The sequence below is a fragment of the Camelina sativa genome, chromosome 3 (assembly GCF_030686135.1).
Source record: "Camelina sativa cultivar CO46 ecotype springtype chromosome 3, ASM3068613v1".
Classification (NCBI taxonomy): Eukaryota; Viridiplantae; Streptophyta; class Magnoliopsida; order Brassicales; family Brassicaceae; genus Camelina; species Camelina sativa.
Window position 1 is genome coordinate 6,555,002 of NC_141882.1, and position 13,968 is coordinate 6,568,969.

Sequence of the window (13,968 nt, forward strand, 5' to 3'; positions counted from 1 at the left end):
CAAGTGTTGGCATGGTGGAGAAAGAACATAGAGATGAAGTAGAGTGTCAGTCCGTATAAACTGTGAGTGTCTGTATTAACAAAGTAGTATTTTTATATCTTTTTGAGTAGATGATTTGAAAACTAGCGTGAACGCATGAGAAGTGAAATTAAGATGGAGTTACCTGATAACTACAATCAGTTCTACCCTTTGTAAAAAGTCTAGACTTTACTTATCCGCGCAAACTGTTCATTTTCAATTAATCAACTTTTTTGTGCTTCTTGTCCCATCAATTAGGGAAGACTAGACTTTTCAATTATAAAAAGATTAAGACAGAGACTACGCAATTAATCTTGTTAGTCCACACATGTAACTTTTTGGAATTATACAAATTATGAAGCAGGATAGTCCGTCCACGCAATCTTGTTTGAAGTTTCAGCCATTTGCAGGTACGGAGGTCCAAATAGGCAACAGCCAAGAAGGTTCTTCGGTTAGTTTATTGCTACATAACACATGATTTTACATTAACATTAGCATCTTATAAAATAATTCAGTATTCTGCAAAGAAAGAAAGAAAAAACAGAGCATAATGAGCAGAAAGAGCTTTTCCATATCTAACCTGCTCTCTCTTCTGGTTCTGCTGACCCATGGTTCGAATACAGCGACGGCTCAAGATCTTACAATCCTAAGTTCTTGTCAAAGCCATTGCGGGGGAATAGCAATTCCTTATCCCTTTGGAATTGGTAAAGATTGTTATCTCAACAAAGACGAGTGGTATGAAGTTACCTGTAACGGAACCTCAGGAAACCCTGTGCCCATTCTTAAAAGTATCAACAGAGAACTGGTGAATATCTCTCTCCCGGACGAGTTCTCAGGCGATTCCTTTGGGCTAATCCGAATCAAGAATCCGGTAACTTCATTAGGTTGTTCCAATATGGAAGAACTCAACACGCCTTTGAACGTGACCGGAAGCCCATTCTTCCTCACCGGCCGTAATACTCTAGTAGCAGTTGGTTGTAACAACAAGGCCTTGATGACGGATGTCAAGCCACAGATTGGAGGATGCGAGTCTACCTGTGACGTGGGATTTGGGCAGAGAGGACAGAACACAAGCTGTGACGGCTACAGATGTTGCCAAGCAAAGATACCCTCTGACCGTCTGCAACAGATTGGCATCAAGATTGAGAGCCTTGATGGTAACACAACGAAATCAGTTGGATGCAGAGTTGCTTTCTTGACAGACGAGGCATATTCTCCTTCAAATGTAACCGAACCAGAGTTGTTTTATGACAAGGGGTATGCAACGGTGGAGTTAGGTTGGTTCATAGATACGTTACACAATATGTCCGTTGATACTGGGGTTTGCTATCCAATTATCGAGGGTAAAAGCGGTTGGAGTTACAGTAGCTATGAAAGTTGCATTTGTAGATATGGTAAGTATTTAGAGAGAGGCTATAGAAGCTGCATGTGTAACAGTGGTTATAGAGGCAACCCATATCTCTCGAGTGGATGTTTAGGTAAATTAATATTATCCTGTATCACTTTGCATTAGTTTCTGCAAGCTCCATGAATCATTGATGCGTTTTTCCTCTATGTAGATATTGATGAGTGTGAAGAAGCCAAAGCTGAAGGGCACAACCGTTGTGGGGAAGGGTCTGACTGTAAGAATATCCCGGGAAACTTAAGTTGTACATCCAAAAAAAACAAAACACTAGCCATCATTCTTGGTAAGCTACCGATCATCAGGCTATGCAATAATACGTCGTCATTTATAGAAAACCTAAGAAAAAGGATTTGGCTTTTAATGTGTTTCCTTTGAGATGTGTATGTAGGTATTAGTCTCGGCTTTGGCTTGTTGGTTTTAGCCATTGGAGTATGGTGGTTGTATAAGTTTATCAGAAAGCAAAGGGAGATAAAACGGAAGAAGAAGTTCTTTAAGCGTAATGGAGGGCTATTGTTGCAACAACAATTGTTTTCCAACGAAGGAAACGTTGAGAGGACAAGAGTGTTCAGCTCGAAAGAATTGGAGAAAGCCACAGAAAAATTCAGTGTAAACCGTGTGCTTGGTCAGGGCGGTCAAGGAACCGTCTACAAGGGAATGCTCGTTGATGGTAGAATAGTAGCTGTTAAAAAATCCAAAGTTGTAGATGAAGACAAGCTGGAAGAGTTCATTAATGAGGTTGTTATTCTTTCACAGATCAACCATAGAAACATCGTGAAGCTTTTGGGATGCTGCCTTGAAACAGACGTTCCTATTTTGGTGTACGAGTTCATTCCCAATGGAAACCTTTTCGAGCATCTCCATCACGATGATGAGTCTGATGATTACACAATGGCCACTTGGGAAATGCGTCTACGTATTGCTGTAGATATTGCGGGAGCCCTTTCCTACCTCCACTCAGCGGCATCATTTCCAATTTATCACAGAGACATCAAATCCACAAACATAATGTTGGACGAGAAATATCGTGCCAAAGTGTCTGACTTTGGAACTTCAAGATCGGTAACCATAGACCATACCCATCTCACAACTGTAGTTGCAGGTACAGTAGGTTATGTAGATCCGGAGTATTTTCAATCAAGCCAATTTACAGACAAGAGCGATGTTTATAGCTTCGGAGTTGTGCTTGTGGAGCTCATCACAGGGGAGAAACCGATTTCTTTTCTGAGGTCTGACGAAAACAGAACTTTGGCAACTTATTTCATTCTTGCAATGAAAAATTCCAAGCTTTCCAGCATTATTGATGCTCGAATCAAAGATAACTGCAACATGGAACAAGTCACTGCGGTGGCAAACCTCGCGAGGAGGTGTCTTAACTTGAATGGGAAGAAACGTCCCAATATGAGAGAAGTCTCAACGGAATTGGAGAGGATTCGAAATTCACAAGTCCAACTTCATAACGAGGAAGATGACGACGCCATGGAGATCATCAACTTAGGAGATCCTTGGAACATTCTTACTGATTCTTCATCCAACATCACCACCACATCGTCGAAACATTTTGTGAGCTTGAGAGACCACTAGTATTCGAACCGTATCATTTAACATTTTGGTGTGATTCGATTTATCTAGTTATGTTGATTTATCCGGTTTGGAGAATGATATATTGAGCAATAACATTTTATTTTTTTCCAATCTCTGGTTTCCAATCCCACTAGACATTAGTTTTCATTAGAATCCAATACTTAGGTGAGAAATGAATCCACGAACGTAACCGGACTTTATTATTTTAGCAAGGACCACAACCATTTATCAACGAAAGTAATCGCTTTTGACTAGAACGTTTATGAGATTGGACTAGAACTAGAATAGTAGTCTCATCCATTGCATTTGTACTTTGTAGTTCTAGTTGTTGCACCTGGTTCATTAGGACACACCAATCATCTTTACGCGGATTATTGTGGTTCATAAATTTTAAAAAAATTCGCCCACCGTGGGGCTCGAACCCACGACCACAAGGTTAAGCTAGACGGGCTTTGTGCTTAGCTTGACTGTTACTTGATATTCTCTGCTGTCAAGTCAAACTTCAAAACATAAGCAAATATAATTGAGAGATGAAAGGATCCACACGGAGTTGACTTCCGACGATAATAATAGGGTTTCTTTGAACGCGTCACTGGACTTTTGTCACACACACAAGATAAAAGAATATCTACCAGACTATTTAAAAGAAATTGTAGAAGTATGAAGAAGACAAATACTTGCAACGTCATATGTTTTGTAGTCTCTGTTCTAACTCTGCAGCTCGTCAATGGCTCACCCGCAGGCCGCAGCAACGTCTCCACCTTCAAATGGTAATTCGTCAACTACTTGTAACAGAGCCTGTGGAGGAACCTCAATTCCGTTCCCATTTGGCATTGGGAAAGATTGTTATCTCAATGGTTGGTACGAGGTTGTGTGCAACACAAATATCTCTTCCGGGTTGTCCGACACAACTGTCCTGTTCCTCTCACGGATCAACAGGGAACTGGTGAAAATTTCTCTCTTCCAGGTGGTAAGAACAGGATGGGAGTCTAGATCTTTGGATTAAGAAGTTGAGTCATAAGGGCATAGGAACACTTAGTTCTCCTGCATATTCTGTAGCAAGCAAATATTTTAAATCAAAGATACGTGCCGTAATGAAACTCTTGTGTACCCCATAACAAGAGAACAATCGCCATAATGAGACTGTTATGAGAACAATTAACAAAATAGCTTACCACTAAATAATGTAGGATTCAGCTAACACCTTTTATTAAGTCACTTCATCTAGAGCTCTTAAAATTTCTATCTATGAAATTTCTCCAGAACTAGTTGGCATAATTAAAGCCAATCCAAGATTACCCCCATACTAACGCATACCAAAACCAAAATAAATCTGGTTCCTACAAAGGATTCAATAAACATACCTGAGATAAGTGACTTCACATACAGTAGGAATGGGCCAATTCTGCCTCGGATTCAGACCTTGTTTGCATCAGCTTGAAGATGTACCTAGATTTACAGCCTCACAATTTTAGCCAAGTAGGTCTTCATGGTCAATATATTTTTCAACATTCTTCAGTTGTCTTTCTCTCTTCAACTTGCTTTTCTGATATTTCGGTCAAACACATAAGTACAGTACTCTGTTCTCAAAACAGAGCCTTTGTGGGTGAAATTGCTCTTCTTGTGTTTTTTTTTGTTTTCCAAATTCTGGAGTTACATATGGTCTTCAAAAATTGAATTTTATAATCCAATGTTCTCATTCATTAATTTAAACAGAATCCCTCAAGCGTAGAGTTGAATTTTGTAATAGTATTTTAATGTTTTGCAACTTGCTTCACGCTTCTATCTAAACTTCTATTGACCTTTTCAACAGATCAGAGAAAGTACTTAAAAATGTTTTTTCTAAAAAGAGAAGACTGATCAGATCAACTTAAAGAAAACAGAAGTATGAAGACAAAGACTTACAACTTCCAATTTACAGTAGTAGCATATGTCCTTACTCTTCTCATCAATGGCTCATCAGCAGCAACACCTCCAAATAGTAATTCTTCAACTCCTTGTAACAGAACATGTGGAGGAATCTCGATTCCATTCCCTTTTGGGATCGGTAAGGATTGTTATCTCAATAGCTGGTACGAGGTTGTCTGCAACAGCACCATCTCCGGATCCCGCACAACTGTTCCCTTCCTCACTAGGATTAACAGAGAAGTTGTGAACATCTCTCTTCCAGAGATATATGACCAACATGGAGTAGTTTACATCAAAACTCATGTGACTTCGTTGGGTTGTTCTAGTAATAATATTAGTCAAGGATCCCAAAAGTCGCTCACGGGTTTGAATGTTACAGGAAAAGGTAGCCCATATTTCCTCACTGACGAGAACCGCCTCGTGGCGGTTGGTTGCGGTACAAAGGCTTTGATGACGGATATTGAATCAGAGATCTTGGGTTGTGAATCCAGCTGCGAAAAGAGCAAGAGTGGTGAACAAGTAACAAACTCGATATGTAACGGTTACAGATGCTGCCAAGCAAGGATACCGGTGGGGCGTCCTCAGGTTATAAGCGTCAATATAGAAAACTCTGGGGGAGGAGAAGGAAGTTGCAAGGTTGCGTTCTTGACGAACAAAAGGTATTCGCCGTTGAATGTAACAGAGGCAGAACAGTTTCATAGCGATGGATACGAGGTGGTAGAGTTAGGATGGTACTTTGTCACTTCGGACTCTCGCTTTAGGAGCCCCTTGGGTTGCGCAAATTTGACCAGCGATGGTGATTACTTCCCAGAAAGTTGCAGTTGCGAGTATGATTACTTATCTGGGACGAGTTATAGGAATTGCTATTGCAACTCTGGCTACGCAGGGAACCCATACCTTCGAGGTGGCTGCATAGGTAAGTAAGTGAACTGTTTTCTTCTTTTGTTAGCTCAAAAAGGGATTATATCATCAATAATTATGATTCAAAATTGTGTAGAAACTGATTTATGCGAAGGGCAGCATAGATGTGGTGAAGGGACTTATTGTGTTAACATGCCTGGATCGGCATACACGTGCAAGCCTAAACCCAATACAAACAAGCCTGCCAAATTCACCATGATTCAAGGTGAGTGGCATCTTTTAACTAATAAACTATAAGCTAAGAGTAGAGGATAATGTACCTTATCTTTTTTTACATTGGCTGGTGCAGGCATTGCTATAGGTTTATCTGGATTATTGTTTTTTGCTGGGATATTCTGGTTGTTTAAGTACATTAAGAAGAGGAGAAGGATCACCCAAAGCAAGAAGTTCTTCAAACGAAATGGAGGCTTGCTGCTAAATGAACAAATAACCACTACAAAGGATGGAAATGTAGAGATGTCAAAGGTATTCAGTTCAAAAGAGTTGAAAAAAGCCACTGATAACTTTAGTGTGAACAGAGTGCTTGGGCAAGGTGGTCAAGGCACTGTGTACAAGGGAATGCTAGTAGACGGGAGGATTGTTGCGGTTAAAAGATCAAAACTTGTGGACGAAGACAAATTGGAAGAGTTTATCAATGAGGTCGTTCTTCTCTCACAAATGAATCACCGCTACATAGTGAAACTATTAGGATGTTGCTTGGAGACGGAAGTTCCAATCTTAGTGTACGAATATATTCCTAATGGAGACTTGTACAAACGGCTTCATGATGAGTCTGATGATTACACGATGACTTGGGAAGTACGGCTTCGCATAGCCATAGAGACGGCAGGAGCTCTTACATACATGCACTCAGCTGCATCTTTCCCAATATTCCACAGAGATATCAAGACTACCAATATACTACTGGATGAGAAATACAGAGCAAAGGTTTCAGATTTCGGAACTTCAAGATCCATAACTATTGATCAAACTCACTTGACAACCTTAGTTGCCGGAACTTTTGGTTACATGGATCCAGAGTACTTCATGTCGAGCCAATACACTCACAAAAGCGATGTTTATAGTTTTGGGGTTGTGTTGGTGGAGCTCATAACTGGAGAAAAACCAATGTCACGTGTCCGTTCTGAAGAAGGCAGAGGTTTGGCAACTGATTTCCTCGACGCAATGAAAGAGAACAGAGCTGTTGACATCATTGATATTAGGATCAAAGACGAAAGCAATCTGGCGCAAGTAATGGCGGTAGCAAAAATCGCCCGAAAATGTCTTAACCGGAAAGGGAAGAAGCGGCCAAACATGAGTGAGGTTTCAATAGAGCTAGAGAGGATTCGTACATCACCCGAAGGTTTACATGTCCACACCGAAAACGAAGACGGAGAGGAGGATGAAGTCAAGGAAATCAACAGAGAAGATGATTTTTAAACCGCGTGAATATAAGACTTTGCTGGAACGTATATGATATATGTCATATGTGTACATCTATAAAAGTTTACATGCACTGTTAAAATGAAATGTGGATTGGTGGTGGCAAGACTTGATTTGCATGTATATTGATGACTGAATTATGGATGTTTTTATTTGCATGTATATCCCTGAATTCTGTTTTTGTTAAGTATGAATGAATTTAATTTATTTATAGGGAATTATTGTTGAGTTACAAGAGCATCTGAAGTGGTTTGAAATATCTGTCATTTAATTGACTCCGATCTCCTACTTATACAAAGGATTTGTTTAGCGTGCTTATGAATTATGAATATGAAATCAAACTAGATCATTTAATCTAACTCACTTTCACTTCTCATAAAAGCAGAGCACTCTGTTTTCACTTCTCACATTAGCAGAGCACTCTGTTCCCACTTCACAAAAAGAGCCTTTCAGTGGTTACGATGCTCTTCTTGTTGTTTTTTTCTCCCTCCTAATTCTGTAGTTTGACTTAGTATCTGGAATAGCGTAAACAACACCAGGGTCTACGTTCTCTACTGTTCATTCATCAGTATAAAATTATTTTGTTTTCCTAATTCTCGAGTTTGCTTAGCTGGAGTAGAGGCGTAGAGCTATTTTTAATAGTATTTTAATGATATGTAACATTCTTCACGCTTCTTCATAAACTTCTTTGGACTTTTTCATCATCAGATCATGCAAGTACTTACTTTTCTTTTCTTCAAAATGAGCAGATTGATCAGATCAAGAAAAAGAAAACAGAATAATGAAGACAAAGACTTACTGCTTCCTATGTATTGTAGTGTCATTCCTTCCTCTGCTCATGAATGGCTCATTAGCAGCAACACCTTCAACTAGTAATTCGTCAACTCCTTGTAACAGAACCTGTGGAGGAATCTCGATCCCGTTCCCGTTCGGAATCGGCGGGAAGGATTGCTACCTCAACAACTGGTACGAGGTTGTATGTAACACCACCACTCCCGGGTCTTCTGGAACAACTGTTCCATTCCTGTCTAGAATGAACAGGGAAGTGGTGAACATCTCTCTTTCAGATGGTTATGAACCACACGGACTGGTTCACATCAAAGGTCCTGTGACTTCGTTGGGTTGTTCTAGTCAAGGACCTCAAAAGTCGCTCTCGGGTTTGAATGTCACAGGCAAGGGCAGCCCATATTTCCTCACCGACGAGAACCGCCTTGTGGCTGTTGGTTGTGGTACAAAGGCGTTGATGACGGATATTGAATCAGAGATCTTGGGTTGTGAGTCGAGTTGTGAAGACAGCAAGAATAGTAAAGAAGTTACAAACTCGATTTGTAACGGTTACAGATGCTGCCAAGCAAGGATACCAACTGACCGTCTCCAAGCGATAGGTGTTAAGATAGAGAGCAGTAACGGTACAGGAGGAGAAGGATGCAAAGTTGCTTTTTTTACGAAAACGAGGTATTTTCCGTCAAATGTTACGGAGCCAGAAAAATTCCATGCCGATGGCTATGCGGTGGTAGAGCTAGGGTGGTACTTTGATACTTCAGATTCTCGCTTTAGGAACCCCTTGGGTTGCAAAAATCTGACTCGTTCTAATGGATCTTACACCTCGTTGGACAGCTGCCTTTGCGGATACGGATACTTTTCAGGGATCAATTATAGGAACTGTCATTGCAACACTGGCTACACAGGAAACGCATACATACGAGGCGGATGCATAGGTAACTTGCTTGTATTTTCTTTTATTATTTTTCTTCTAATAATCGTCACCATCAATCAGAAAATATTTATGATTCAAATATGTAGACATTGATGAATGCAAAGGACCCAATAACTGTGGAGAAGACACTTGTGAGAACATTGTTGGTACGTACGGGTGCAAGCCAAAGACAACCAAGCCAGCCAAACCCGCTGTTTTTCAAGGTTAGTCAAAATAATACCGTGTCTTCTATAGAACAGAGAAATTAGTGTACCTTATTTTTTCCTTTGTTGCTTCAGGGGTCCTTATAGGTTTGTTGGGACTTCTGTTTTTGGTTGTTGGTATTTTCGGGTTGTTCAAACTCATTAGAAAGCGAAGGAGGATCATCCGTAGCATGAATTTCTTCAAACGTAATGGAGGATTGTTGTTGAAACAACAGCTGACAACAACGGACGGTAGTGTTGAAATGTCAAAAATATTCAGCTCAAGAGAGTTGGAGAAAGCCACTGATAACTTCAGCATTAATAGGGTGCTTGGCCAAGGCGGTCAAGGCACTGTGTACAAGGGAATGCTGATAGATGGGAGGATTGTTGCGGTTAAAAGATCAAAACTAGTGGACGAGGACAAATTGGAAGAGTTTATCAATGAGGTCGTTCTTCTCTCACAAATGAATCACCGCAACATAGTCAAACTTTTGGGATGTTGCTTGGAGACAGAAGTTCCAATCTTAGTGTACGAATATATACCCAATGGAGACTTGTACAAACGGCTTCATGATGAATCTGATGATTACACGATGACTTGGGAAGTGCGGCTTCGCATAGCCATAGAGACGGCAGGCGCTCTTACATACATGCACTCAGCTACATCGTTTCCAATATTCCACAGAGATATCAAGACTACCAATATACTATTGGATGAGAAATACAGAGCAAAGGTGTCTGATTTCGGAACTTCAAGATCCATAACTATTGATCAAACGCACTTGACAACATTAGTTGCGGGAACATTCGGGTACATGGATCCAGAGTACTTTATGTCGAGCCAATACACTCACAAAAGCGATGTTTACAGTTTCGGGGTTGTGTTGGTGGAGCTCATAACGGGAGAAAAACCAATGTCACGTGTCCGGTCTGAAGAAGGCAGAGGTTTGGCAACTGATTTCCTCGAAGCAATGAAAGAGAACAGAGTTGTTGACATAATTGATATTCGGATCAAAGACGAAGGCAAGCAGGCGCAAGTAATGGCGGTAGCAGAACTCGCCCGAAAATGTCTTAACCGGAAAGGGAAGAAGCGGCCAAACATGAGAGAGGTTTCAATGGAGCTAGAAAGGATTGGTACATCACCTGAAGGTTTAGATGTCCACACCGAAATCGAAGACGAAGAGGAGGAGGAACTCATGGAAATCAACCAAAAAGATGATTTTTAAACCGCGTGTATATTAAGACTCTGCTGGAAACTTGTGTTCAATGCGTTTGCTTGTAGGAATTATAAAGCGTGTTTTTTTTTTTTTTTAACAAACAAGCGTGTTAATAATAAGTGTAAGAAGCTGTAAAACCACTATATATGTTCTCTTCAAAATTTAGGGTTTGCAAATAAGAAGATGACATGGGAGATTATAGATTATTCTTTAATCAGAACGTTAAACTAGCAAAGATCAGTATCAAGATTTGTCGGAAGTTTCGTTGGTCTCTTCAGATGACAACAACGGGGGAAGAGTAGTCGACGATTAGTGGGGGAGGAGTTATTCTTTGTGACTTGTCACATCCAATTCTTTATTTCTTACAAAAAAGTAAGACCAAAACTTGTCCACGTCAGCTATGAGGGGTCAAATTACTTGGATGTTGGACTTGTCATCGTCGCCATTCAGCTGCTAACTTTGTTTAAACAGACTTCTTCTGTCAAGTGTCGTTATTTTATTTGTCATATATCAAGAGAGTCAACGTCATCTCCATTATATTTGATTATATTTGAGTGGTCATGAGATAATTGACATTTTTGTGCTTTTAGAGTAACTTGGTCAACATTGTTTTGCATCTTTTTTCACGCATGATCCATCTTATCACATCTGATCTGACATTTTCGTCAAGCTATACCAGTCTTGATTTTTGTTTTCTTCCTTCGTTACACCACACGACATTTATAAGACTCAAAAGTTGAGAGAGAACATGAACAAGAAAAACATCACTATGAAGACAGAGACTCACAAACTCCTCTGTATTCTACTAGTTATCTCTGTTCTACTATCTCTGTTCATCAATGGCGTCTCATCCGCAAGAAAACCTCCAGATCTTTGTAACAGAGTCTGCGGAGACTTGTCAATTCCTTTCCCGTTCGGTATTGGTGCGAAAGATTGCTATCTTAACCCGTGGTACGAGGTTGCCTGCAAAAACTCTGTTCCGTTTCTCTCAAGAATCAATAGAGAATTGGTGAAAATCTCTTTTCCACACCATTTGGGAGATGGAGTAGTTCACATCAAAGGTCCCGTAACTTCGTCCGGTTGCTCATCTGGACCATCTCAGCATCCGCCTTTAAACATTGCCGGCCAAGGCAGCCCCTTTTTTTTCACTGACAAGAACCTCCTCATGGTTGTTGGTTGCAACGTCAAGGCCGTTATGACGAATGTCAAATCTCAGATCATCGGTTGCGAGTCAAGTTGTGACAAGAAAAACAGTAGCAGCAGCCAAAGAACAAGAAACGATATATGCAATGGTTATAAATGTTGTCAGACGAGGATACCAGAAGGGGAGATGCAAGTAATTGGAGTCAATTTAGAGATCCCTGAAGATCGCAACACAACAGAAGAAGGATGCAAAGTTGCTTTTTTGACGAGCAACAAGTATTCTAGTTTCAATGTTACAGAGCCAGAAAAGTTTCATGGTGACGGATACGCGGTGGTCGAGCTTGGATGGTACTTTGATACTTCGGATCCCCGTGTTTTAAACCCCATAGGTTGTACAAATGTGTCAGATCCATCACAAGGTGGCGGGTACGGTGTCGAGTCGAGTTGCGTGTGCTGGTATGGCTATTTCTCTGGATTCAGCTATAGGAGTTGCTTTTGTAACTCGATGGGTTACACAGGGAATCCATTCCTTCCAGGTGGATGTGTAGGTAAGAGATACGTTTATCTTTCTGCAACCATAGACCAAGTCATCTATTGTTAATTATGAATCGGATTTGTAGATATTGATGAGTGTAAACTCGAAGAAGGACGCAAAAGGTGTAAAGACCAAACTTGTGTGAATAGGCCCGGTTGGTTTGAGTGTGAGCCAAAGAAACCAGAACAGCTCAAACCAGTGATTCAAGGTAAAAGTCAATTTGTGTTTATCCTGAGCGTTGTGTTGAACATATTATCGTTCTGTTCTGTACATGCTGTTCTTTTGTTGGTGCAGGTGTTCTTATAGGTTCAGCACTATTGATTTTTGCCTTCGGAATTTTCGGGTTGTACAAGTTCATTAAGCAGCGACGGAGGATAATTCGGAAGAGAGAGTTCTTCAGACGTAATGGAGGTATGTTGTTAAAACAACAGTTAGCTAGAAAAGAAGGCAATGTAGAGATGTCAAAGATATTTAGCTCCAATGAGTTGGAGAAAGCTACTGATAACTTTAACAAGAATAGGGTTCTTGGGCAAGGAGGTCAAGGTACTGTTTACAAAGGTATGCTCGTTGATGGTAGAATCGTTGCAGTGAAAAGGTCGAAAGCCATGGATGAAGACAAGGTAGAAGAGTTTATCAATGAAGTTGTTGTTCTAGCACAAATCAATCACAGAAACATTGTTAAACTCTTGGGATGTTGTCTTGAGACAGAAGTTCCAGTCCTCGTTTACGAGTTTGTTCCAAACGGAGACTTATGCAAGCGTCTTCGAGATGAATCTGATGATTACACAATGACATGGGAAGTGCGCCTTCACGTTGCAATAGAGATCGCAGGAGCACTTTCGTACCTACACTCAGCTGCCTCATTTCCAATATACCATAGAGATATCAAGACTACCAATATACTACTAGATGAGAAATATCAGGCTAAGGTGTCGGATTTTGGAACTTCAAGATCAGTAACCTTAGATCAAACTCACTTGACAACTCAAGTTGCAGGTACTTTTGGGTACGTGGATCCGGAGTACTTTCAATCAAGCAAGTTTACGGATAAAAGTGATGTGTACAGTTTTGGAGTTGTCCTCGTGGAGCTCATTACCGGGGAAAAGCCGTCCTCCCGTGTCCAGTCTGAACAAAACAGGGGTTTTGCAGCTCAATTTGTGGCAGCCGTGAAAGAGGACAGAGTTCTTGACCTAGTAGATGATCGGATCAAAGATGAATGCAACCTGGACCAAGTGATGGCAGTGGCAAAACTCGCTAAGAGATGTTTAAACCGAAAAGGAAAGAAAAGGCCTAACATGAGAGAAGTTTCGCTTGAGCTGGAGAGGGTTCGTTCATCACCTTATGATTCAGAGATTCGTAATGAAGACGATGATGATGAGGAGGATCAAGCCATGGAACTTAACTTTGACGACACTTGGGATGTTGGTATGACGACTGCTCCAGCCTCTATGTTTAATAATGGATCCTCCACATCTGATGTTGAGCCTCTGGTTCCTCCACGAACGTGGTGATGGTCAACTCGAAACAATGCATGTGTACCACTGCATTTGATGAAAAACATTGTTATCTTTCAAGTTTCAATTATGAATTCTAGCTTTTCACCATGTAACAATACGCACAATTTGCATCATGAAACCAAGAAATAAAGAATGTTTTAGTCTGTAAATATATTTATATGTGTTTCCATCAGTTTCTCATAGGAGATACCTTGGAACCTTCTTTCTTACGCTATGACCTTAGTTGCCGAGATTAAAAGATAGAAACCGAAGATGACCACGTCATCTATCCGTTAACCATGTCATCGCCACTACATGGATTACATTTGATTTGACTGGTCTATTCGTTGACTTTTAAGTTAACGTAATTTTTGGTCAACTTTGTTTTGTATCCCTGATTCATTGAACGAACATGCCAGCATT

General features: G+C 40.5%; 4 protein-coding genes and 1 long non-coding RNA gene across 6 annotated transcripts; 4 read left to right on the forward strand and 1 right to left on the reverse strand.

The window, feature by feature from the left end:
- The first annotated feature begins 400 nt into the window (after positions 1-400).
- Positions 401-3,115, forward strand: LOC147946647 (wall-associated receptor kinase-like 22). Its single transcript, XM_010499319.3, has 4 exons — positions 401-469; positions 642-1,496; positions 1,578-1,706; positions 1,812-3,115. Exons 2-4 carry the CDS (start codon positions 914-916, stop codon positions 3,002-3,004), a joined length of 1,905 nt encoding a protein of 634 aa, XP_010497621.2. The 5' UTR covers positions 401-469; positions 642-913; the 3' UTR covers positions 3,005-3,115.
- Positions 3,116-3,499: 384 nt separating this feature from the next.
- Positions 3,500-4,659, reverse strand: LOC104775052 (uncharacterized). The gene is made up of 2 exons (XR_765669.2): positions 4,369-4,659; positions 3,500-4,057 (listed from the first exon to the last, which is right to left on the reverse strand). It is a non-coding gene; the product is annotated as an uncharacterized LOC104775052 (long non-coding RNA).
- LOC104775038 (wall-associated receptor kinase-like 1) lies at positions 4,153-7,466 on the forward strand. Its single transcript, XM_010499354.3, has 4 exons — positions 4,153-4,483; positions 4,818-5,828; positions 5,910-6,038; positions 6,123-7,466. The coding sequence occupies exons 2-4, from the start codon at positions 4,892-4,894 to the stop codon at positions 7,250-7,252; spliced, it is 2,196 nt and encodes a 731-aa protein (XP_010497656.1). The 5' UTR covers positions 4,153-4,483; positions 4,818-4,891; the 3' UTR covers positions 7,253-7,466.
- A 527-nt stretch (positions 7,467-7,993) lies between these two features.
- On the forward strand, positions 7,994-10,577 carry LOC104775073 (wall-associated receptor kinase-like 3). Its single transcript, XM_010499369.3, has 3 exons — positions 7,994-8,973; positions 9,059-9,175; positions 9,251-10,577. Exons 1-3 carry the CDS (start codon positions 8,037-8,039, stop codon positions 10,378-10,380), a joined length of 2,184 nt encoding a protein of 727 aa, XP_010497671.1. The 5' UTR covers positions 7,994-8,036; the 3' UTR covers positions 10,381-10,577.
- A 365-nt stretch (positions 10,578-10,942) lies between these two features.
- On the forward strand, positions 10,943-13,715 carry LOC104775060 (wall-associated receptor kinase-like 4). 2 transcript variants are annotated; one of them, XM_087508566.1, is made up of 4 exons: positions 10,982-12,062; positions 12,135-12,257; positions 12,344-12,669; positions 12,758-13,715. In XM_087508566.1, exons 1-4 carry the CDS (start codon positions 11,120-11,122, stop codon positions 12,839-12,841), a joined length of 1,476 nt encoding a protein of 491 aa, XP_087364692.1. In that variant the 5' UTR covers positions 10,982-11,119; the 3' UTR covers positions 12,842-13,715. The 2 variants fall into 2 exon arrangements, with proteins under 2 accessions (XP_010497664.1, XP_087364692.1); XM_010499362.2 differs by having other exon boundaries at positions 10,943-12,062; positions 12,344-13,715.
- The last annotated feature ends 253 nt before the right edge of the window (positions 13,716-13,968 follow it).